General features: G+C 56.7%; 1 protein-coding gene across 1 annotated transcript; it reads left to right on the top strand.

Moving 5' to 3' along the window:
* The first annotated feature begins 6271 nt into the window (after window positions 1-6271).
* ANKK1 (ankyrin repeat and kinase domain containing 1) lies at window positions 6272-19608 on the top strand. The gene is given in 16 exon segments (XM_030964780.1): window positions 6272-6841; window positions 7055-7296; window positions 7440-7667; window positions 8123-8279; window positions 8581-8710; window positions 11603-11684; window positions 11811-11844; window positions 11846-12012; window positions 14152-14446; window positions 14795-14946; window positions 15782-15831; window positions 15915-16070; window positions 16907-17025; window positions 17906-17936; window positions 18268-18539; window positions 18541-19608. Coding segments are annotated over 16 exon segments (3753 nt in total).
* Window positions 19609-20801: the final 1193 nt, after the last annotated feature.

Below are 20801 nucleotides of genomic sequence, written 5' to 3'. Positions count from 1 at the left end.
TCAATAATTGAGAATATTGTTCAATAATGGAGAATATTGTTCAATAATAGAAAATATTGTTGAATAATGGTGAATATTGTCGAATAATGGTGAATATTGTCGAATAATGGTGAATATTGTTGACTAATAGAGAATGTTGTTGACTAATGGAGAATATTGTTGAATAATGGTGAATATTGTTCAATAATAGAGAATATTGTTGACTAATGGAGAATGTTGTTGAATAATGGGGAATATTGTTGTTCCCAGCTGTCATTAGGGCCCTTATCTGCCCCTGCTCAGGTGTTCAGTGCCCTCACACAGGCAGGGCAGTGTCAGGATCCTCTCCCAGCCTGGCTGCAGGTTTGTGTGCCTGGCACTGATTGCTGCTGGGTGCTGCTTGCTGCCTGCAGGGAATGTTTACAGCTATTTGGGGGCTTTATGGCTAAAAAAAAAAAGGGTGTAGCTGTGATTGTGCCCAAGAAGCCTCTGGGCTCTCCCTGGGCTCTTGGGAAGGTTTGAGTTCTGTGCTGGTTTCACTGTGGTTTCTGTTCCTCCCTGGGATCCAGGCTGATCCCTGTGGATGTTTTTATTGCCACAAACTGGCAAAAAAAAAAAAAAAAATCAGAATTATAGAATCGTTCCGTTAAAAAGGACCTACACCATCACCCAGTGCAGCTGCCTGAGCACTCCAGGGCTGAGCAGAAGTCAGAGTGTGTTCAGGGCATTGTACAAAATCCCCTCTCCAGGGAGCTCTTGCAGTGTTTTACCCCCTTTTTGGCTAAAAAATGCCTCTTAATACCCAGCTTGAACTCAGCACCTCCCCTCCACGTCCTCCACATCTCCATGTCCTCCTGGGGAGCTGCAGAGAGCCAGGAGGTCTCCCCTGATCCTGCTTTTCTCCAAATAGGGCACCCGCAGAGCCCTGAGCCTGGCAGGGGCACTCCCAGCTCCGTTCCCCTGCTCTGGCTGCACCCAAGCCCCTCCACATCCTCCCCAGGGAGGGTTTCAACCCTTCCCCAGGGCTGCTCTGGTGTTCACAGTCACATTTTCCACCCTTTGGATGCAAACCTGCCCAGCTCTGTTCTTTTGTTCAAAACCCATTGATTCCAATTGGTGCAGGGGTTTTTTTTTTTCCTGGACCAGGTTATTGGTTGGTGTCTGGCCTAAGCTCTTATAAAGTGACCCAACCCTCTGCCGCCCTGCAGAGCAGCACCTGCCCACTGCTGGGAGGCAGCAGTGAGCCCAGGGAGCTGCTGCCACCCGGGAATTCTTCACTGGGATGGCTCAGGACATGCAGGAAAAATTCCCCCTCTTGGTCCTGCTGGCAACTGCGCTGCTGGAATTGTCTGGTGAGTGCTGGGCTTTGTTCTGCTCTCCAGAACTGCTGCTTTTCTGCTTTTCTGCCTCTGCTCTCGCTGCTTTCCTGCCTCTCTGGCTCTGCCCTCTCTGCTTTCCTGTCTGTCTTGGGCCAGCCTTCTCCTCTCTGGAAATCAAGGGCTCCTCTCTGGCTGCTTCATGCCTTGGGTGCTTCAGGTGGTGCCGAATGGCAGCAGCAGAGGAGGAGGGTGGTACAGGTGGGAATGGGAATGGGACTGGGAATAGAACTGAGAATTGGAATGGGAATGGGAGTGGGAACAGGAATGGGACTGGGAATGGAACTGGGATTGGGAATGAGAATATGGGACTGGGAAGGGACCAGGAATGGGACTGGGAATGGAAATGGGATTGGGGCTGGGAATTCGAATGGCACTGGGAATGGGAATGAAAATGGGGCCAGGAATGGCAATGGAACTGGGACTAGGACTGGGACTGGGACTGGCAGTGCCAGAGCTCCCGTGTGGCCCTGTGCAGGCAGTGCCTGCCCAGTTCAGCTGTGCTGAGGAGCTGCTGGAGCAGTTCAGGGCTGACTCCAGCTGATCCCAAGGGCTGTCCTGTGTCCCCAGGCGCCTCCAGGAGTGGCCGTGCTGGCAGTGGGGCGCTGGCCCTGGGCCCTGCTGGAGCAGCCCAGCCCAGCCCCGAGCCTGTCACCGAGGGGGACTGGGCTGAGGGCACCTCCCAGAGCCCAGGAGCTGCTCCCGGCCCTGGAACAAGCCCTGAGCCCGTGTCCCACCCCGAGAGAGCTGCAAACAGAACAGCCCCGCTGCCTGCGAGCCTGGCTGGGGCTGAGCTGCTGCACACAGCAGCCCCCAAAGCCCAGGGTGGACTCTCATCTCCTGGAAGGTTCTGGAGCTCCACACAGGGGTCACAGCCCCCCACAGCCCTGCAGAGAGAACCAGGAGCTGCTCCTGGGGCTGGCCCCAGCCCTCCCAGCTCCAGCTCGGGGCTGCCCCAGCCCTCTCCCAGTGCAGGGACACCGCAGGACTCTCCCCAGCTCACGGCTCTCTCTTCCCCTGCTGCCATCAAGCACAGCGAGCTGCCAAGCCCTAAAGCTTCTCCTGTGACCCCAGCGCTCGGTTTTCATCCTCCAAGGAGAGAAATGGCAGCGTCTGCATTTCCCCCAGGAGCTGGGATCTCCCTGGGAAGGGCAGGGGAGGGAGTGCGGCCCACGGGGAAAGGGAACACAGGGAAAGGGCCCACGGGGGTGCTGCCCACAGGAATGGTGCCCACGGGAATGATGCCCACAGGAATGGTGCCCATGGGGAAAGGGCCCACGGGAATAGTGCCCATGGGGAAAGGGAACACAGGGGAAGGGCCCACGGGAGTGCTGCCCACAGGGATGCTGCCTGTGGAAATGCTGCCCACAGGGAAAGGGCCCATGGCCACCAACCTTCCATCCCAACCCAACCCCACAGCAGGACTGGCACCTGCCCGCCTGAGGAGCACTCAGAGCTCGGATGCTGGAGCTACAACTTCTGCCAGCCCAGCCCAGCCAGCTCTGGGGGAGCTGGGCTCAGACTATTCCAGAACCACCCAGGCCAGCCCCGCTCAGCTCTCCCCTCTGCAGCAGGAAACCACGGGCAGGAACTCAAGCTCAGCTGTCACAAAGGGCTCAGGACACCCAGCCCAGCTGCCTGCTCCTCACACCCTCCCTTCTTCATTGTGGATGGAAGCCCCAGCTCCTGAGGGATCCCTTCCATCTCCATCCCAAGCTGGCACCAGTGATGGACAGCAGCCCCTCTCTTTGCCTCTCAACTGCACCAAGCACCTTCCTGAGAGCAACAGGAGCTCCCAGGAAATGGCACTCCAAGGAGATGCTGCTCCTTGGGCAGTGACAGGGAGCCCTGGAAAACCTCCCTCCCCGGAGAGCCCACAGCCTCCTCTGAGCTCATCCTCATTAAGCCAGCTGTGGATTTCCACATCCAAACCTTCCCCAACTCCCAAAGAAGCAACTCCTGCCCTCTCTCCAGGCATGCCCACCTTTGGGAATGGTGACCTCCTGCCCTGGGATTCTGTCCCAGCAGGGCTCCAGCCTCCTGCTGCCTCTGCTGCTGCTGGGGTGCAGCCCACGGGCCTCCACACCCCGAGCACCTCATCCTCACCTCCTGGCTCTGGCTCCCAGCTCCAAGGAGCTTCTGCCCCTCCTGTGCCCCAGGGAGCCTTGGCTGGGATGCTGCAGGTGAGCACAGGGAGAAGGAGCAAACCTGGTTCTGCAGCCCTGTCCCCAGAGGCCAGCCCTGTCCCCAAAATTGATTCTCCAGCCCTGACCCTAGCAGCCAGCCCTGTCCCCAAAATACATTCTCCTCAACTGTCCCCATCAGCCAGCCCTGTCCCCAAAACTGATTCTCCTCAAATGTCCCCATCAGCCAGCCCTGTCCCCAAAACTGATTCTCCTCAAATGTCCCCATCAGCCAGCCCTGTCCCCAGAATTGATTTTCCAGCCCTGTCCCCATCAGCCAGCCCTGTCTCCAAACCTGGTTCTCCACCACTGTCCCCACCAGCCAGCCATGTCCCCAAAATTGGTTTTCCACTACTGTCCCCGACAGCCAGCCCTGTCCCCAGAGCTCCAGCCATGTCCCCCACAGCCAGCCCTGTCCCCAGAGCTCCAGCCCTATACCCAGCAGTCAGCCCTGTCCCCAGAGCTCCAGCTGTGTCCCCCACAGCCAGCCTTGTCCCCAGAGCTCCAGCCCTATACCCAGCAGTCAGCCCTGTCCCCAGAGCTCCAGCCATGTCCCCCACAGCCAGCCTTGTCCCCAGAGCTCCAGCTGTGTCCCCCACAGCCAGCCCTGTCCCCAGAGCTCCAGCCATGTCCCCCACAGCCAGCCCTGTCCCCAGCCCCTCTGGAGCCCCCAGCCACAGGCCCCAGGCAGTTCCCAGCCCTGTCCCCCCCAGTCCCCCCGAGCTGGCAGCTCCTGCCCTGCCCTCCCCCCATGCCCAGGGAGGCCACGCCAGCTCCCCCCCAGCCCAGCCTGGCCCAGGGGTGCCCAGGGAGGTGCCAGCAGCCCTGGCACAGGCTCTGGGGCACCACTTCAGGACATCCCCTGGTGCAGCTGCTGAGAGCCCCAGCACAGCCAGAGGGGAGCCCCTGGCCCTGCTGCCCTCGTCCCCACTCCTGTCCTTCGTGCTGCAGAGCACTGAGGGCAGAATCTGCCTGCAGCCCATGCAGGATTCCCCTCTGCCCCCAGGATTCCCCAGTTCCAGCCTTGGGGGGCTGCTTTCCATCCAGCAGATCCTGGCAGCGCCCAACTCTTCAGTGCTGGGCCTGGCACACTCCCACCTGAGCCCCTCCAGCCTGGTCCTGGTCAGGCCTGTGTTTGTCCTGCTGCCCAGGGACAGGGCACAGGGGCTGTCCCCTCCTCAGGGTGACCACAGAATGGCCCCCCTGGCCACCAGCGTGGGGACAACTGTGAGCAGTCAGGGCACCCCGGTGAACACCAGTGCCTCCTACCCCACTGGGAAGTCTGTGGGACCTGGACCTGCCCTGTCCACTGTGCCCAGGCAGCAAGGAGGGAGAGCAGCAGTCAATTCTGAGCCAGTGCCAGCTACTCCTGTCCCTACAGCCCCGTCCCCAGCTGTCCCCTCAGCCCCAGGCCATGTGCTGGAGCCAAGGGTGAGCCCCACAGTGCAGACCCTGCCCAGGCTGCCCCAGGACATGCAGGTTGCTGCTCCCCATCCCCAGCAGGACACGGGCACTGCTCTGCTTTCCCTGGCAGCAGAGCCTGGCACCTCTTCTGTGCCCACTCAGAGCCTCCAATCTTCCCCCAGAGGGTATTTCACCACTGAAAGGCAACAACCTTCACCTGGAGCTGCTTTCCTGGCAGCAAAGGGACCCCGGGGCTCCCCAGAGCCTGGGGGCAGCACAGGGGCTGCAGGGCAGGGGGGCTCAGTGCCCACCCCCAGCCCAGCCCATGCCCCCTGCCCGGGCTGTTTGCCCTCCAAACCCCCTCCCAGGGCACTCCCCAGCACCAAAGCCCTGCAGACCCCCTCTCAGAGACTGCCAGGCACCGAGCTGCTGCCTTCTCCAGCAGCTCCCAGCACGTCCTCAGCCTCCTTGGTGCTCCTGGCTGGCCAGGGGCACAGGGAACCCACAGTGGGCAGCACAGCCCGGGCTGCACTCCCTGCTCCTGCCACGGCAGCTCCAGTGCCCATCACTGCTGGGACACCTGGTCCCACCCCAGGTTTGGAGCTGGGATTGAGCCCTGCTGTGCCTCAGCCCCTGACAACCACCCAGAGCCCAACAGCAGCACTAGGGCAGGCTCTGCTCCCCATAGAGCAGGGTGTGCTCCCCACAGGGCAGCCTCTGCTCCCCACAGAAACCCAAACAAAGCCAGCCATTTCTGGGGAGGCTCTGGCTGTGCTGAGCCCTGCAGGGATGGCTGCCAGCCCTCATGCCCCAGCTCCTGAGCTCTCCCCCCAGCCCAGCTCGGGCCCAGCTGCAGCCAGCAGCGGGGCAGGAGCAGCAGGAGCTGCTGCCTCCCTGGGCACCAGCGTGTCCCCATCGGCCATGTCCGGCCCCAGCACAGCTCAGCCACCCCCAGCAGCCCTGGGACACCAGCTGGGTTTAACTGCAGCCCAGCCAGGCCCTGTCCCTGCCCTGGGGGCACATCCCAGAGGGACACAGGCAGCGGGCACTGCTGTCCCTGCGGCCAAGGTGGCACTGTCCCCGCTCACAGGCACAGAGCTGCTCCTGCTGCCAGCCCCAGCTGGGCAGCCCGAGCCCAGGGTGGGGCTGGAGCCCTCAGGGCAGCTCCCTGCAGTGCTGGGGAGCCCTGAGGGGGCAGCAGCAGGAGATGCAGCCCCCACCAGGCAGCTGCCCACCCAGGCAGCCCTGCCAGCTGCACCGCCAGCATCAACCAGGCTCCTGCTGGAGAAGGTGCCCCACCCTCTAGAGAACATATCCCATCCCCTGGAGATGTCCCACCCTTTGGACAAGGTGTCCCATCTTCTGGAGAACATATCTCACCCTCTGGAGAACCTGTCCCAACCTCTGGAGATGTCCCACCCTCAGAAGAATGTATCCCAGCCTTTGGAGGAGATGTTCCACTCTCAGGAGAACCTATCCCACCCTCTGGACAAGGTGTCCCACCTTCTGGAGAATGTATCCCACCCTTTGGAGGAGATGTCCCATCCTCTGGAGATGTCCCACCCTCAGAAGAATGTATACCAGCCTTTGGAGATATTCCACCCTCTGGAGGAGATGTTCCACGCTCTGGAGGTGTCCCACCCTCTGGAGAACATATCTCACTCTCTGGAGAATATGTCCCACCCTCTGGAAGAGATATTCCACCCTCAGGAGAATGTATCCCACCCTCTGGAGGTGTCCCACCATCTGGAGAACATATCCCACCCTCTGGAGGAGATGTTCCACGCTCTGGAGGTGTCCCACCCTCTGGAGAACGTATCCCACCATGTGGAGGAGATGTTCCACCCTCTGGAGGAGACATTCCACCCTCTGGACAAGGTGTCCCCCGCTCTGGAAGAGGTGTCCCCCTCTCTGGAGGAGGGTGCCATGGAACCTGTCACTGGCCGCTCCATCCCTGGCACTGCTGCCCGGGCAGTCCCTGCCCCAGCAGCCGCTGTCCCTGCTGACAGGCTGGTTACCGAGGGCCCTGCCGAGCCCGCCGGCCCTGCCAGGGACAGGGACAGGGCCAGGGACAGGGACCCCGAGCCCCTCCCGGTGTCCCCGGGCCCGCAGAGCCCCCGGGCCGGGAGCGGCGCTCGGACCGCGCCGGGACAGCCCGGGCTGGGGGCTGCGGGCACGGCCCCGGGGCTGCTGCCGGGCACGGAGCGGGCGGAGGAGGAGGAGGGCTGGACCAGGGAGGTGACGGACGGAGCAGCTGAAGCCCTGGGGACAGCGGTGACCCCGGAGCCCGGAGCGCTGCGGAGCGAGTGGCACCAGAACAGGGGGCTGCGCTCGGATGTCACCGCGCTGGACGGGCAAGTAGCGCGGGCTGGCTCCCTTTGGCTGCTGCTGCCTGCCTTTCATCCTATTCCCTTTTTCATCCGATTCCCTTTTTCATCCGATTCCCTTTTTCATCCGATTCCCTTTCATCCTATTCCCTTTTCTCCTTTGTCCCCAGGCTCGCCATCGTGAGCGATTCCTGCGGTGTCGGGAACCACTCGGTGCGGCTGAGCCTGAGCCCCGCAGCCGCCGCGGAGCCGCGCTCGGAGCAGCCCCACGACACCTTCGTGGCTCTGGTGGCCCTGCAGAGCGACAGCAGCCGGGCCCTGCTGCAGCTGCACTCGTGCTGCGTGACCCCCTCGGCCAGCCCCGGGGCTGCGGGGGCTCACTGCTGCCTCTTCCGCAGGTGGGAACGGGGAACACCTCCCTTTGTGTAGGGTTTGTGGAAATAACCCATCCCTTTGTTTAGGATTTATGGAAATAACCCATCCTGCTCCCCCCGGGGGCTGTCACAGGGGTGCAGCATCCCCTTCCTGCTGCGGAGGCACACCCAGGGGTGCCAGCCATTTGGAACCTCACATCCCATTTATTTCAGCCCCCCAGGACATGGGAGGGTCATTGCTCAGGGTTTGTAAACCCACAGGGGGGTGAAATGTGGGTTCCAGCAGCTCAGGGGGTGATGGGCACACCACAGCAAAACCAATCTCTGGAAACAGCTCTGCTGCTCTGGGCTCTGAGCAGGGCAGCTCCAGCAGGGAGTGCTGGTGTTGCTGGATTTTCCTGCTCCTCAGACAGGGCTGCAGGGCTGGGCTGTGCAGTTTGAGCTGGGATCTGGAGCTGTTTGCTGTTTGCCCCTGCCAGGCTGCCCTTGGAGTGCAGACACATCCAGCTGCTGGAGGGCGGCAGCTCCAGGGCCACCAGCTTCTCCATCCAGCTGTTCCAGATGCTGAACCACTCCGTGGCCTACCTGCACTGCGAGCTGAGGGTCTGCCTGCCAGGCCAGCCAGGGTGTGAGCAGGTACTGAGGGGGGATCCCACCAAATCAGGAGGGACTTGATGCTTCCAGAGCCTCCACACCAAGGTCACCCCATGGCCAATCCCTGGTTAAACTCTGGGAGAGGAGTTAATGGTGTGGAAGGGTGGCAATAGTTGCTAATCCCTAAGAAAAGGAAATCAGGGAATAAAGATTTACACATGTGCTAGTCCAAGGCTTGGAAATTCACCTTTTGGAACAACAACAGAAGTGGAAAAGACTGAGGAGGGCTTGGGGCAGGAAGTTCTGTTCAGGACACTCCCAGGTGTTTCCATCTCTTTCCCAGGACTGCTTGGAAAGTGTGGAGCCCCTTGCCCAGCCCAGTGACAGGACCAGCCATGGAAACCTGCACAGGCTGGTCTCCCTCGGGCCCGTCTGGAGGATGAACAACAGGTTTCTGTACAAGCCAGAGGAAGGTGAGGCTCTCCTGGTTTCATTTCTCTTGCAGAGGATTTTGCTCAGCTTTCCCTGCTGCAGGAAAACCAGCACATTTTAAATAACTTTTCTTGATTAAGTTATATCCCAACAACTCCTGACCTTTGCTTTGGCCTCCCTGGATCCCAGATGTGGGGGTTCATCAGTGCCACATCCAACAGAGTTCCAAAGGCACCCTGAGGGAACTCCAGCTTTAGGAGGAGGAAAGGGGAGAAAGATGAGGCAGAATGTTCCGTCTGTAAAGAATTGCAGCATTTTGGAGCAGAATGAGGCCGGCCATAGGTCAGGAGTGTTCATAGGTGAAACACAGAAGCTGGCTGATGTTAATTAGATGTTTGTAGCTATTAGAAAAGAGCGACACTGAGCTGGTAAAACATGAGAGACTTCTCAAAATTCGCTGGCACCATCCCTGACTCCTTGTGGCTGTGCTTGTTTGTTCAAAGAACATTTCTCACTGCTCCATTCCCTCTCTGTGTGTCCAGGTGCTGCTCCTGCCACGCTGCTGCCCGTCCTGCTGGGGGCCCTGGCTGGCTGTGCTGTCCTGGGCACTGCTTTCATGGGGCTGTGGCTGCACCAGCGGCAGAGAGCCAAGCCCAGCCGTCATCCCCTGCCTGGAGAACTCCCGGGGCTGTGATCCCAGCAGCTGAACTGCTCCTGCAGCTCCCCCGGCCGCCAGAGAAGCAGCTGAGTTTGCTTTGCTTCTGTAGAGCTCCTGCTGAGCAGGGAGCAGGAGATGCCACCTCTGCCCCCAGCCTGCCTCTCCTCCCTCCCTTCCCTTGTGCACCAGAGCCCACAGACTGCAGGGCAGAGCAGGAATGGCTGCAGTGCCCCGGCTGCCAGGGCCAGGCTGGGCACAGCGAGGGCAGCAGAGGGGAGAGCAGGGGGCAGGAGAGCCAGGGAAATACAGCACTGTGCCCTGGAGCTGCCAGCGGGGAAATACAGCACTGTGCTCTGGAGCTGCCACCAGGGAGGGATGGAAACACAGCACTGTGCTCTCACTGCCACCAGGGAAACACAGCACTGTGCCCTGGAGCTGCCACCAGGGAGAGGTGGTGAGGAAAAGGATGGAATTGGGTGTTTGGACAGGAGCCAGAGCCCCAGAATTGGGTCTCCTCGGGTTTACAGCTTCTCTCACCTCCGAGGAGCCAAGTGCCTTCCTCCTTGCCCTTTCGTCCTGTTGCTGTTCTCTCCACGTCCCCACTAATGGTCAGAGAACCCCAGTAGTAACAGAATTCCAGAATCTGCTGGAATGCACTGGGGAAAGGCATCCATAGGATGGGGGACTCAAACTGGGCTCTCCTGGGTGCTTTAGGGGTGGCTGTGGGAGGACAGCTGTGCAGAGCCCCCTCCAGGCTCCAGCCCCACATCCCCCTGTCCCAGAGGAGCTGGGGCTGCTCCATCCTGTCCAGGACCTCCTGCAGGAGCTGCAACAGCAGCAGAGTGAGCAGGGAAACACCTCTGGGGAGGGAGAGAGGGAGGGAGGGATGTGCTGGGTATGGCCAGCAGGACCTCAGCTCCTGCTCCTCCTGCCCCCAGAGCTGGAACTCCTGAGCTGTTGGCCCAGAAATGCCCCTGGAAGGTGTGGGGAGGGAGAGAAGCAGCAGCTGCTGCCCCTCTGCAGCCGTGGGCTGAGCGTTCCCCTCCTCCTGAGCTCTGCAATAAACCTGAGCCTGCAGTGTTTGTCTGGTCTGTGCCTGCACGGGAGGGAATGGGACCCCCTGGCCTTGTCCCCAGCTCCAGAACTGTGTTGGCAGCTGGGAGTGGAGGGGAGCAGGGCATCACTCAGGGTGGGCAGTGCCAGGGGATTGGCAGCAATCACCTTCCAATTGGGGTTCTTCCTCCCTAAAGGCTGCAGAGCCTTTTTTGCCTTTTTTTCCCCTCTTTCCTTCAAAGAAGGGACTGCCAGAACCCCTCAGCGTAACACAAATAACTCACATTTCCACCCGGGCCAGGCTTCCTCCAAGGGTTTCCTCAACATTCTGCCACAGAACTAAAAACCCCAGGTCAAGGCTTGCTGGCAGTGAGACAATTACCCTGCAGCAGTGCTAATTATTATTTGTATTGCAGTAGCACTGAGGAAATCAGTACCACCTTGTATTTGACACTGAGTTACCTCCAGACAGAGCTGAGGCATTAAAGACACAAATGCACAGAGAGTTTTTAACCCCTTTTCAGCTGAAGGTGTGTGTGCTGCTCCTGGTGCTCACATGGTGAGGGTTAAACTGCTCTGACCAGCCTGTGTTCCTCCCAACACCCACTTCCAGGGAGATTTGTTTTTATTTTATCCCCGAGGGAACTGCTCTGGTTTGCCACATTTCTGGTATTTCTGCTGAGGTTTTTTCTCAGCCTCATGCACTCATGTGCCAGTTCTGGTTGTTTGGGGCTTTTCCTGTTCTTTATCTTTCTAGAGTGTTTTTTTCTACCTCTCCATCCAGCTACCTCTGGGGCGTTTTCTAACTCATTTTTTTATCTTTCTGGAGTGTTTTCCTCCTCTCCATCCAGCTGCTTCTGGGGGGAGTTTTCCTCTGTTCTCTCTGGAGTGTTTTCCACGTCTCTCAGGTACAATTCTCCCTGCTGGATTTCTCTGTTCCCTCCAAGCCTCACCCTGCCCCAGTCCTCACCTCCCTTTCCCCCAGGCTGTGCCGATGCCCCAGGTGAGAAATCCCACCCTCAGCACGGAGCACTCACTGCAGGCTTGTCCTTTGCACCTGGAATTCTTGGAGGATTCGCCCACCCAGTGCTGGATGTGAGAGAGCACAGCCACACTGCCAGCCTGGAGCTGAGCCATGTGTGCATATGTAGAATTCACACAGGCTTGTTGAATTCACTGCAGGCTTGTCCTTTGCACCATTTCCCACCTGGAATTCTTGGAGGATTCGCCCACCCAGTGCTGGATGTGAGAGAGCACAGCCACACTGCCAGCCTGGAGCTGAGCCTGAGTGAAAAGCAGAATATGTGAGCAGCCCCACTGAGGATCCACCTCTTGGCAGGAGCAGCCAGGGCTGCCCTGGGGTGAATCCCCACCTCCCCGGGCAGGGCAGGGCAGGGCAGGAGGAGCTCCTGTGCCTCCCCAGCAGACAGCAGAGCCAGCTGTGCCATGGGCACGGAGCAGGGGCGGGCTGGGCAGCCTGACCGTGTTCAGCAAGGAGGATTTCGAGGATGAGTGGCTGCGAGTGGCCAGCGGGGGCTTTGGCCACGTGTACCAGGTGAAGCACAGGAGATGGAGGACGGTCTATGCCGTGAAGTGCTCCCCGTACCTGCTGCAGGATTCCAGCATGGACAGGTAACCCCGATCAGCTCTGCTCTGCCCATCCCAGCTGGACTGGGGGATAAAACTCTGCAGAAGGAGCTCCTTGGGAAGAGTTGGGTACCCAGAGGGAGTGGGGAATTGGCCAGGTGTAGCAGGTGAAGCACAGGAGGTGGTCTGTGCAGTGAAGTGCTCCCCGTACCTGCTGCAGGACTCCAGTGTGGACAGGTAACCCCTGATCAGCTCTGGCCATCCCAGCTGGATGGATTGGGAGATTAAACTCTGCAGAAGGAGCTCCTTGGGAAGGGCTGTGTACCCAGAGGGAGTGGGGAATTGGAGTTCTGCCTTTCCCTGTCCCGTGTGGATGCACACAGAACACGGGGAATAGAGCAGGGCTGAAGCCTGGGGCTGAGCTCAGCACCTTACACACAGATAAAAGCAGCCTGGTGGGTTATTTACAGCTGCCACCGGACACTGGGGCTGAGGTGTATTCATCAAACTGAATTAATCACCAAAAGCCCCAGGTTTAAAGATGAGGGGCAGAGGATTTACAGCTGGTTTTGCTGCCCTGCTCCTGTAGCCTCCAGACATCTCTTTCCTCTCCGTGGGGCACCTGCAGCTCCTCTCTGCCTCTTGCCCTCTCAGCAGAGACTCTTCTGGTGCCCACCTTGAGTCTGGAGATGGAGCAGGGCAAGGTAATCACAACCACTGCTGATAACACATCCAATACAGGCAGAGCTGATGGAAGAACAGCAGAGTTGATGGACTTATTTAATTTAAAACTTTATTCCCTTCATTTTGGAAGAATCCTGCCTGGATAAAAATCTCACTCTTGTGATTTCTTGTTGCAGACAACAACTGAGTTCAGGCTGAGCACTGCCTGTCCTCAGTTTACTCTGCAGATTCTGCCTTTGCATTTTGTTCCTGTTTATGGGGGGGAACGAGTACAACAATCAGTTTTAATTCTGTATCTTATCAGTTGTAGTAAAATACTTGAAATTGCTCGCGGGTAGGTCTCAGTGTGAGGAGATTTTGCTTGGCTGAACCATTTTAGATCAATTAATGGCCTGGCCTGATTGCTGGCAGCTCAGCTCCATTCCCAGGGTGTGCTTTTTAAAGGCACTCCTGGCCCTTTGCTGCTTGGCTGCTCCCCCAAACTCGTTCAGCAGGTCGGGAGGGGTGAACCTTGGGAGAATTTGGAGGAACAGGTCTGCCAGAGCTGGCAGCCAGCAGCCATGCCAGGGTTCCCCTGGGAGCAGAGTCACCGTGCCCAGGGACAGAGCTGCAGGCACAGGAGGAGCTGCAGGAGTGGCCAAGGTGCGGCACGGAGCTGTGCCTGCTCCTGGCATCCTGCTGCCTTTCATGGCACCACGGAGTGCTTTGGGAGGAGCCCTAAAGCTCATCGCAATCCTCCCTGCCCGCCCCTGGCATCCTGCTGCCAGGGAACACCAGGAATTTCATGGCACCACGGAGTGCTCTGGGGTTAGGAGGAGCCCTAAAGCGCATCTCAATCCTCCCTGCCTGTTCCTGGCATCCTGCTGCCAGGGAACACCAGGAATTTCATGGCACCACGGAGTGCTTTGGGCTGGGAGCCCTAAAGCTCATCTCAATCCTCCCTGCAGTGGCCAGGGGCACCTTCCTCTGCTCCAGCCTGGCCTTGGGCACTTCCAGGGATGGGGCAGCCTCTGGGAATTTCATGCCAGCCCTTCTCCACTCTCACAGGGAAGGATTCCTCCCCATCTAACCCTGCCCTGGGGCAGTTTAAAGCCATTTCAGCAGTGTCACAAGCACAGGGTCTCTGTCCTCACTGCTAAGGATTGAAACAAGTGCAAGCATTTCATCTTTTCTTTGTGGTGGCTGATTTTGCCCAAATAAGCCTCAGCTCATTTTGAGAAGTCACAGCACCATCCATGTCAGATTTTAATCTGCAGAAGATCCCTGTGTGGCAGCATTATCATCAACTCAAGGGGGAATTTGGGATGAATATTTTTGGGGTAGGCAGTGCTCAGAAAGGCTGAGTGTCACTAAGTTACTAGAGAGTTACTGAGCCTCTGAATCAACTGATAAAATTTCTGGGTCCCACTGTATTTTTTTTAACTTTTATTTATTTTTAATTAATTAATTAATTTATTTTTTATTATTAATTAATTTTTATTTTTATTTTCCATTTTCCAGGACCAGCATGAACTGTCTAATGGAGGAGGCCAGCAAGATGGAGAAAATCAAATTCCAGCACATTGTCACCATCTACGGGGTGTGCAACAGCCCCCTTGGGATAGTGATGGAATACATGGCCAGGGGCTCCTTGGAGAGAATCCTCCCCACCCACAGAATGTCCTGGCAGCTGAAATTCAGGGTGATCCATGAGATGGGCTTGGCCATGAATTTCCTGCACAGCATGAGCCCTCCCCTGCTGCACTTAGATCTGAAGCCAGGGAATGTCCTCCTGGATGGGAACATGCACGTCAAGGTACGGCCATTGCTCACACCAGAGCCGGGCAGTTTCTGCCAGGCAGCTCCAGAACCCCAGCAAACCAGGTTCTGCAGGAGCAGCCCATGAAATGGTGACCTGTGGGGTGTTTAACAAGCAGCTGCTGAGCAAATTACACGGAATTCTCAGCATCACACAGCGGCTCTGGGCCAGCCCTGGGGATTTAAGGCTCCAGCTGCACTCAGCGGCTGCAGGTTGTCAGGGTTTTGTCAAGCTCCAGCTGCTCCCAGCTCCTCCTGCCCTGATCCCAAAGATGGGGGATGTCTGGGTGACAGCAGGAGGGAGAGTGGGAGCATTTTGGGGCAGCTTCCCTCTTCTTGCTTGCAGATCTCTGACTTTGGGCTGTCCAAGTGGATGGAGCAGTCCAGCAGGATGCAGTACATCGAGAGCTCAGCTCTGAGGGGCACCCTGAGCTACATCCCCCCCGAAATGTTCCTGCAGAACAGCAAACCCCCGGGGATCAAGTACGATGTGTACAGGTGAGGGCTGGCCCAGGGCACCCAGGGGTGTCCCCGGGCTGTGACACCCAGCAAGGGGGGCTGGACACTGCCTCAGTTTGTTTAAATTCTGCTTTTCTGCCTCCTAGAATGTGGGGAGCACACTGGGGTGCCCTGACCTCAGGGATGAGACTGAGAGGGAGGGGGTTCTCTGTGGATAATCATCATCCCAATGCACCCTCTGCCCCAGATGCCATCACACCCTGTTCCCAAAAATGAGTGAGATCAGAGCCCAAACAGCCAGTGCTGCTCTTTCATCACAGTCCCTGCTGAGATTGCTTTTAAAACAATTCTAGTATTGGCTTATCTGCCTCAGTGTTCAGCTTCATTTTGGTCAGAAACAGGCAGAGAAGAGATTTCAGCTTGGCTTTTGTCCTTTTGGGCCAGGAGCTTTTCATCAAGTTCACACGAGCTCCATGTCCGTGTCTGGAAATTCCTCAGCCTTTGCAGCACAGAGTAACCCAAGGCAAGAGGGAAAGGAGGATTTGCAGGGCCACAGGAACTTGCAGGAGCCAAGGGCTCAAGACCCCAATGTGAATAAAGTGGAAAAAAGGCACTGAGAGCCTGACTTTGCCAGGAAAGGCTCCAAGTGCCTGCTCAGACCCTTTGGAGGGTGATGACCCCACTCTTAAGGGAGATGCATGAGGCAGAACCACAAGGCCTCATCCTTTTGGCCTGGGGGATGAAATCCTTCTGCTCTGGGAGATAAATCCTCCCCTCCTGAAGAACCTCCTTCCTGATCTCCCCATTTCTCCAGAAGGCAGAAGCAATAAGAGCATCTCATGTCCAAGTTCTCATAGTCTCTCCTCTCCTGCAGCTTCAGCATCGTCATCTGGGAGGTGCTCATGCAGAAAAAGCCTTACACAGGTAAACACAAACCCTGTACCCGTGGAATGTCTGTTCCAGCCCTTGTCCCAGGCAGAACACCCAGATGTGCTGGATTTTTCCAGGGGCCAACATGATGGCCATCATTGTGAAGGTGGCGGCGGGGAAGAGGCCAGGGCTGGAGCTCGTCAGGGACGACTGGCCCGGGGAGTGCCACCAGATGGTGGACCTGATGAAGAGGTGCTGGGACCAGGACCCCAAGCAAAGGCCCAGCTTTGCAGGTGGGACTGGGACGTGGATCTGACGGGGTCCCTGGTGTCGAGATGACCCCAAGATCTTAGAAAGTCTCTTTTCCCCAGCCCCAAAACCGAAGAAGGAGGCAGAATTCCTTGGCTCTCGTTCTCAATGTTGTTTATTTTCTATTATCTCTATCATTCTTTCTCCAACCTGTTGAGATCTCTCCAGCAGGTCGGTTCATGGCACACTGACTGCCCTCAGGGCGTTGTTATCTTTTTATACTAAAAACTTTGTGTACAATATTTACCATAACTTCCCAATACCTATCACCTATGTTAGACAGTCTGTCTCTACTCTAAACAAATCCCAAAGTGCCACCATCACAGCAGAAGATGGAGGCCAAGAAGAAGAAGGAGAAAGACTGGAAACGCCCAGTTTCTTCCATCTTGTCTCCTGAACCCCCATTCTAAAAACCCCAAAATTCTACATTTTCACCTGGTGATAAATTCACTATCATTCCGTTCAAACCCTTGTGGCTTGTAATTCCTCACACAAAGTTGGTGTTTCCATGGGCTAAAATCAAAGGCACAGGTGTCTTTGACTCCGTGCCAAGGTCTCTGAGCCTCCTGCCAGGGTCTCAAGTCCTCCAGGGCAGCCAGAGGAATTTCCTGGGTTCCAACATGGATCAGCCAAGGGTCAGCCCCGTGGGTTGATGAGCAGGGTTTGTGTCCAGTTCTCCCAATTCCAACTCTGAGGTTTAACAGCTGGGTGCCCTTTTGCTGTCACACATCCCCTCATCCCTTCTCCCTCCCTTCCCCTGTGGGTCCTGCCTGGCTCTGGAGCTGGGGCACAGCACAGCTGAGCTGCTCTGCCCTGGCAGATATCCCTGTGGAGACCGACGTGCTGCTGGCTCTGATCCAGAGCCTGGTGCAGGACCCAGAGAACGAGCGCCTGGTCAGGAAGATGTCCCACAAACCGGCCATCTCCAGGAGCCAGCAGGTGAGCAGAGCCCCCCTGCGCCTCTCAGGAAACTCCTCTGAGTCTGCTCCTTGTTCTGACCAGACCTTGAGGCTCTTTCCCCTCCCAAAGGTGCCCCTCAGCACCTTCACAGAGTGTCTGCACAGGCTGTGCTTCTGTAATTCACTTGTGGGAATAACATACTTGCAAATTAATTAACAAATGCACTAAATGATAAGTAGTCCGAGAGGAAAACCCTTTTCTGGATCTGCCCAGGTGAATTGGGTTTATCATGGTGGCCTCAGTCACTAAAAGAAACTCAAGCAAAAACAGAATCACAGGGTTCTGTTCATGGCACAAAACTGAGGATGTTCCACTTTGAACAACTCTTACAGAATTTTTTTTTAATCGTTTTAAATCCTCGTGTTTCTCTGGCTAAGAAAAAATTCAGGCTTCTGGATAGTCACAATGTAATCCCAGCTACTGGAGTAATTATGCCTAGAAAACAGGGAGAGATAGGAGTTTGGAGTTACTGGTGTTTAGGGGGTTTTGCCAAGCTGTGCAAGAAACCAGGGGCCTGAAGAAGTAGGGGCTTGGGGGTCCCTAAACAACAAAGAAAATCATTTTGGGACGCTGCCATGCAGTCAGGAAGCAGAATATGTGTGTGTTTGGGAGCAAATGAGCACAAGGAGGAAAAGCTCATGGATATCCAGAGAACATCTTCAGGCTCCCCCATTCCTGCTGTGTCATGATTGGCTTAGCTGAGTTTTGGGTGCAAAAACAGGATTGGATAAAAAACTCTCAAATGATGACCCAAAACTGCAAAGCAGCAGCAAAGGACTTTGTGCAAACATTACAGAATGCAAATATTTTATCCTTTTCTCTGTTTTATCCTTTTCCTTTCCTTCTTTCTGAAAACAAGGGTGACCGAGAGGAGTTCACCAGGAGTGGGGGTAAGTAGGGGACTGGCTTTAGAATTGAAAATTAAAAAAGGGGAAGCTATAAAAGTTGTTTGTTTTGTTGTAGAAGGGTGTGGCTCATAAGGTTTTCCTTGTGGGGGACATTTTAAAGTAAGGAAAAGTTTAAGTTAAAAAAGTCGAACTATTCAGGAAATAGGTACTGTGAGAGAGAAGCCAAATGTCCCAGGGCATGTCTGGCCTTATTTTACATTCCGTAACTCCCAGATGACTCCATTCCATGTCATTCTATGAACAGTCACAAGCTCTCCCTCCCTTCCTGGGAGTTTTTCACCCCTTTTCTCCCATTTTGCGTCCCTGCCTTTAGGAAAGGACCCGCAGGAGGTTCCTCTCCCACCTCCACAGGGGGAAGCGGGCAGCCCGGAGGAGCTGTGCCCCGAGGAGCTGGGCAGGGTGCAGGAGAACGGCCTGACCCCGCTGCACCTGCTGGTGCTGCAGGGCCACGCGGCCAAGGTGCGCTCGCTGCTGGGCCGCGGGGCGGGCGCCAACGTGGCTGCAGGCGGCGGCTGCACCCCGCTGCTGCTGGCCGTGCAGCGCCGGCTCCCCGACATCTGCGCCCTCCTCGCCGAGCACGGCGCCCGACGTGGACGCGGCCGACGAGGACGGCTGGAGCCCACTGCACTTTGCGGCCCAGCACGGCGATGACCGCACGGCGCGGCTGCTGCTGGACCACCGGGCCCGCGCCGCCGCCCAGGAGCGCGACGGGTGGACCCCGCTGCACCTGGCGGCCCAGAACAACTTCGAGAACGTGGCGCGGGTGCTGCTGTCCCGCCAGGCCGACCCCAACGCGCAGGAAGTGGACGGCAAGACCGCCCTGCACGTGGCTGCGGGCTTCGGGCACGTGGGCCTGGTCAAGCTGCTGGCCAGCCAGGGGGCCGACCTGGAGAGGAAGCAGAAGAACCTCAGGACACCGCTGCACGTGGCCGTGGAGAGGGGCAAGTTCAGGGTGGTGCAGTACCTGCTGAAGAACGGCATCTCCGTCAACAGCCTGGACCAGAACCACTACAGTGCCCTGCACCTGGCCGTGGTCAGGGGCAAGTACCTGATCTGCGAGAAACTCATCAAGTACGGGGCCAACGTGGAGCTGAGGACGGACAAAGGCTGGACCCCCCTGCACCTGGCTTCCTTCAAGGGGCACATCGAGATCATCCGGCTGCTGAAGGGCAGCCGCGCCCGGCTGGACGCCAAGGGCGGCATGGACTGGACACCGCTGCACCTGGCCACGCGCTACGGGGACGAGCCCGTGGTCAGCGAGCTGCTGCGCTGCGGGGCTGACCCCAACACGACCGAGAGGTCCCGCTGGGCCCCCCTGCACTTCGCCGTGCTCAGGGGCTCCTTCCTCAGCGTCATCAACCTCCTGGAGTGCCGGGCCGACGTCAACGCCAGGAACAAGGTGGGCCGGACCCCGCTGCACCTGGCGGTGCTCAAGGGCAACGTGGCCATCGTCAAGACCCTGCTGAAGGCGGGGGCCCTGCTGGACGTGGAGGACATCACGGGGTGCACGGCCCTGCAGCTGGCCGTGAGGCATCAGCGGGAGAACATCATCACCCTGCTCCAGGGCAAGGAGGCCTCAGGGAGCAAAGCTGGGAACAGGACTCTGAACGAGGTGAAGGTGCCCAGGCTTATCCCAGGAAGGACAGATCTGTAAATTCACCAGCTCTAAAATCTGCAGCTTGAGCTTTCCCACATCAGCTGTGACACCTCAAAGCACCTTGTCCTGTCCCCTGCTGATTGCAGGAAAATATTTGCCCTTTTTAAATGGAAGTTTTTAAGCGTGAGCACTCTGAGAGTAAAAGAAAATGAAGTTATTTGATGACAAGATCTTTTCCAAGCTTGTAGAATGTTTTGGCTTGGTTATACTCTAGGCAGTGCTTTCCTACTGAATCCTTCCTGAGCAGGGATTTATGCACCCCCTGTTCATGCAGGCAGTGCTGAAGCTCTGCACAGCACACACAGCTTTTATTGCTTTCATTCCATGTTTTCCTACAGAGAAAATTGGTGTAAAATGGCCCTGGCACAGGTGGGAATTGAATCGTGAGATTCTCACCTGCTGCTGGCACAGCAATGTGTCAGATTTCCTGACATCTCCTTTCTGTAACAAGAATGAAATAAAACAAGGCAGGGAGGAAAAATCACTGGTAGAGAGTATTGAAATGGATGCAGCACGGGGAAGAGAAATTCCAGAATAATCATACACGAGATCTGGCTGCTTGCAGGTCAAGGTTTGAGTCGTGTCTCTGGGGGGAAATAATTCCTGGTTTCCTTCAGGAAGATGTTCCAGAGCTCAATCAGTCCTGTGAAAAACATCTTCTTGCTGGATTTGATTCCCTGGTGACAATGAGAGCCCTGGTGTGCAGCTCTGACAGCCCTGAGTCCCCAAACATGCCTGCTGGGAGGGTGACTTGTCATGGCCTTCAGCTGGAAGAGGCTGAAATAGAAACAAACAACCCCAGCTCTGCAGGGGAGCTGTTGTTGCCTGATAATGTGAGATTAAATGGGTTAAAAAGAGGGGTTAAAAAGCCAAACCTCTACTAATGTGGTTTTCATTTTATATTAACTTAAGGTATTGATGTGTATTGTAGTCAAACCCAGTTTTTCACGATGCTTTGGCAGCAGAGTCTTTAGATATTTAAAATAAATTGTAATGAAATGATTCATTTTTAACATTTGCCGTTGGTGAAGTGGGGAGCTGTGCAGGTTATGAAATGAAATGCTGGTGACATTTTGGGTTGCAGGGAGTGTAAGAAATGGACTTTTTTATCACAACCACCAAAAAAAAAACCCCAAAATCTTGGCATTTCCCTGATTTACCTGCTCTTGATATTCCCTGATTTTCTCGAA

The sequence above is a fragment of the Camarhynchus parvulus genome, chromosome 24 (assembly GCF_901933205.1).
Source record: "Camarhynchus parvulus chromosome 24, STF_HiC, whole genome shotgun sequence".
NCBI classification, from domain to species: Eukaryota; Metazoa; Chordata; class Aves; order Passeriformes; family Thraupidae; genus Camarhynchus; species Camarhynchus parvulus.
Note: the sequence above shows the minus strand (reverse complement) of the source record. Positions and strands in the feature narration are given on the sequence as shown.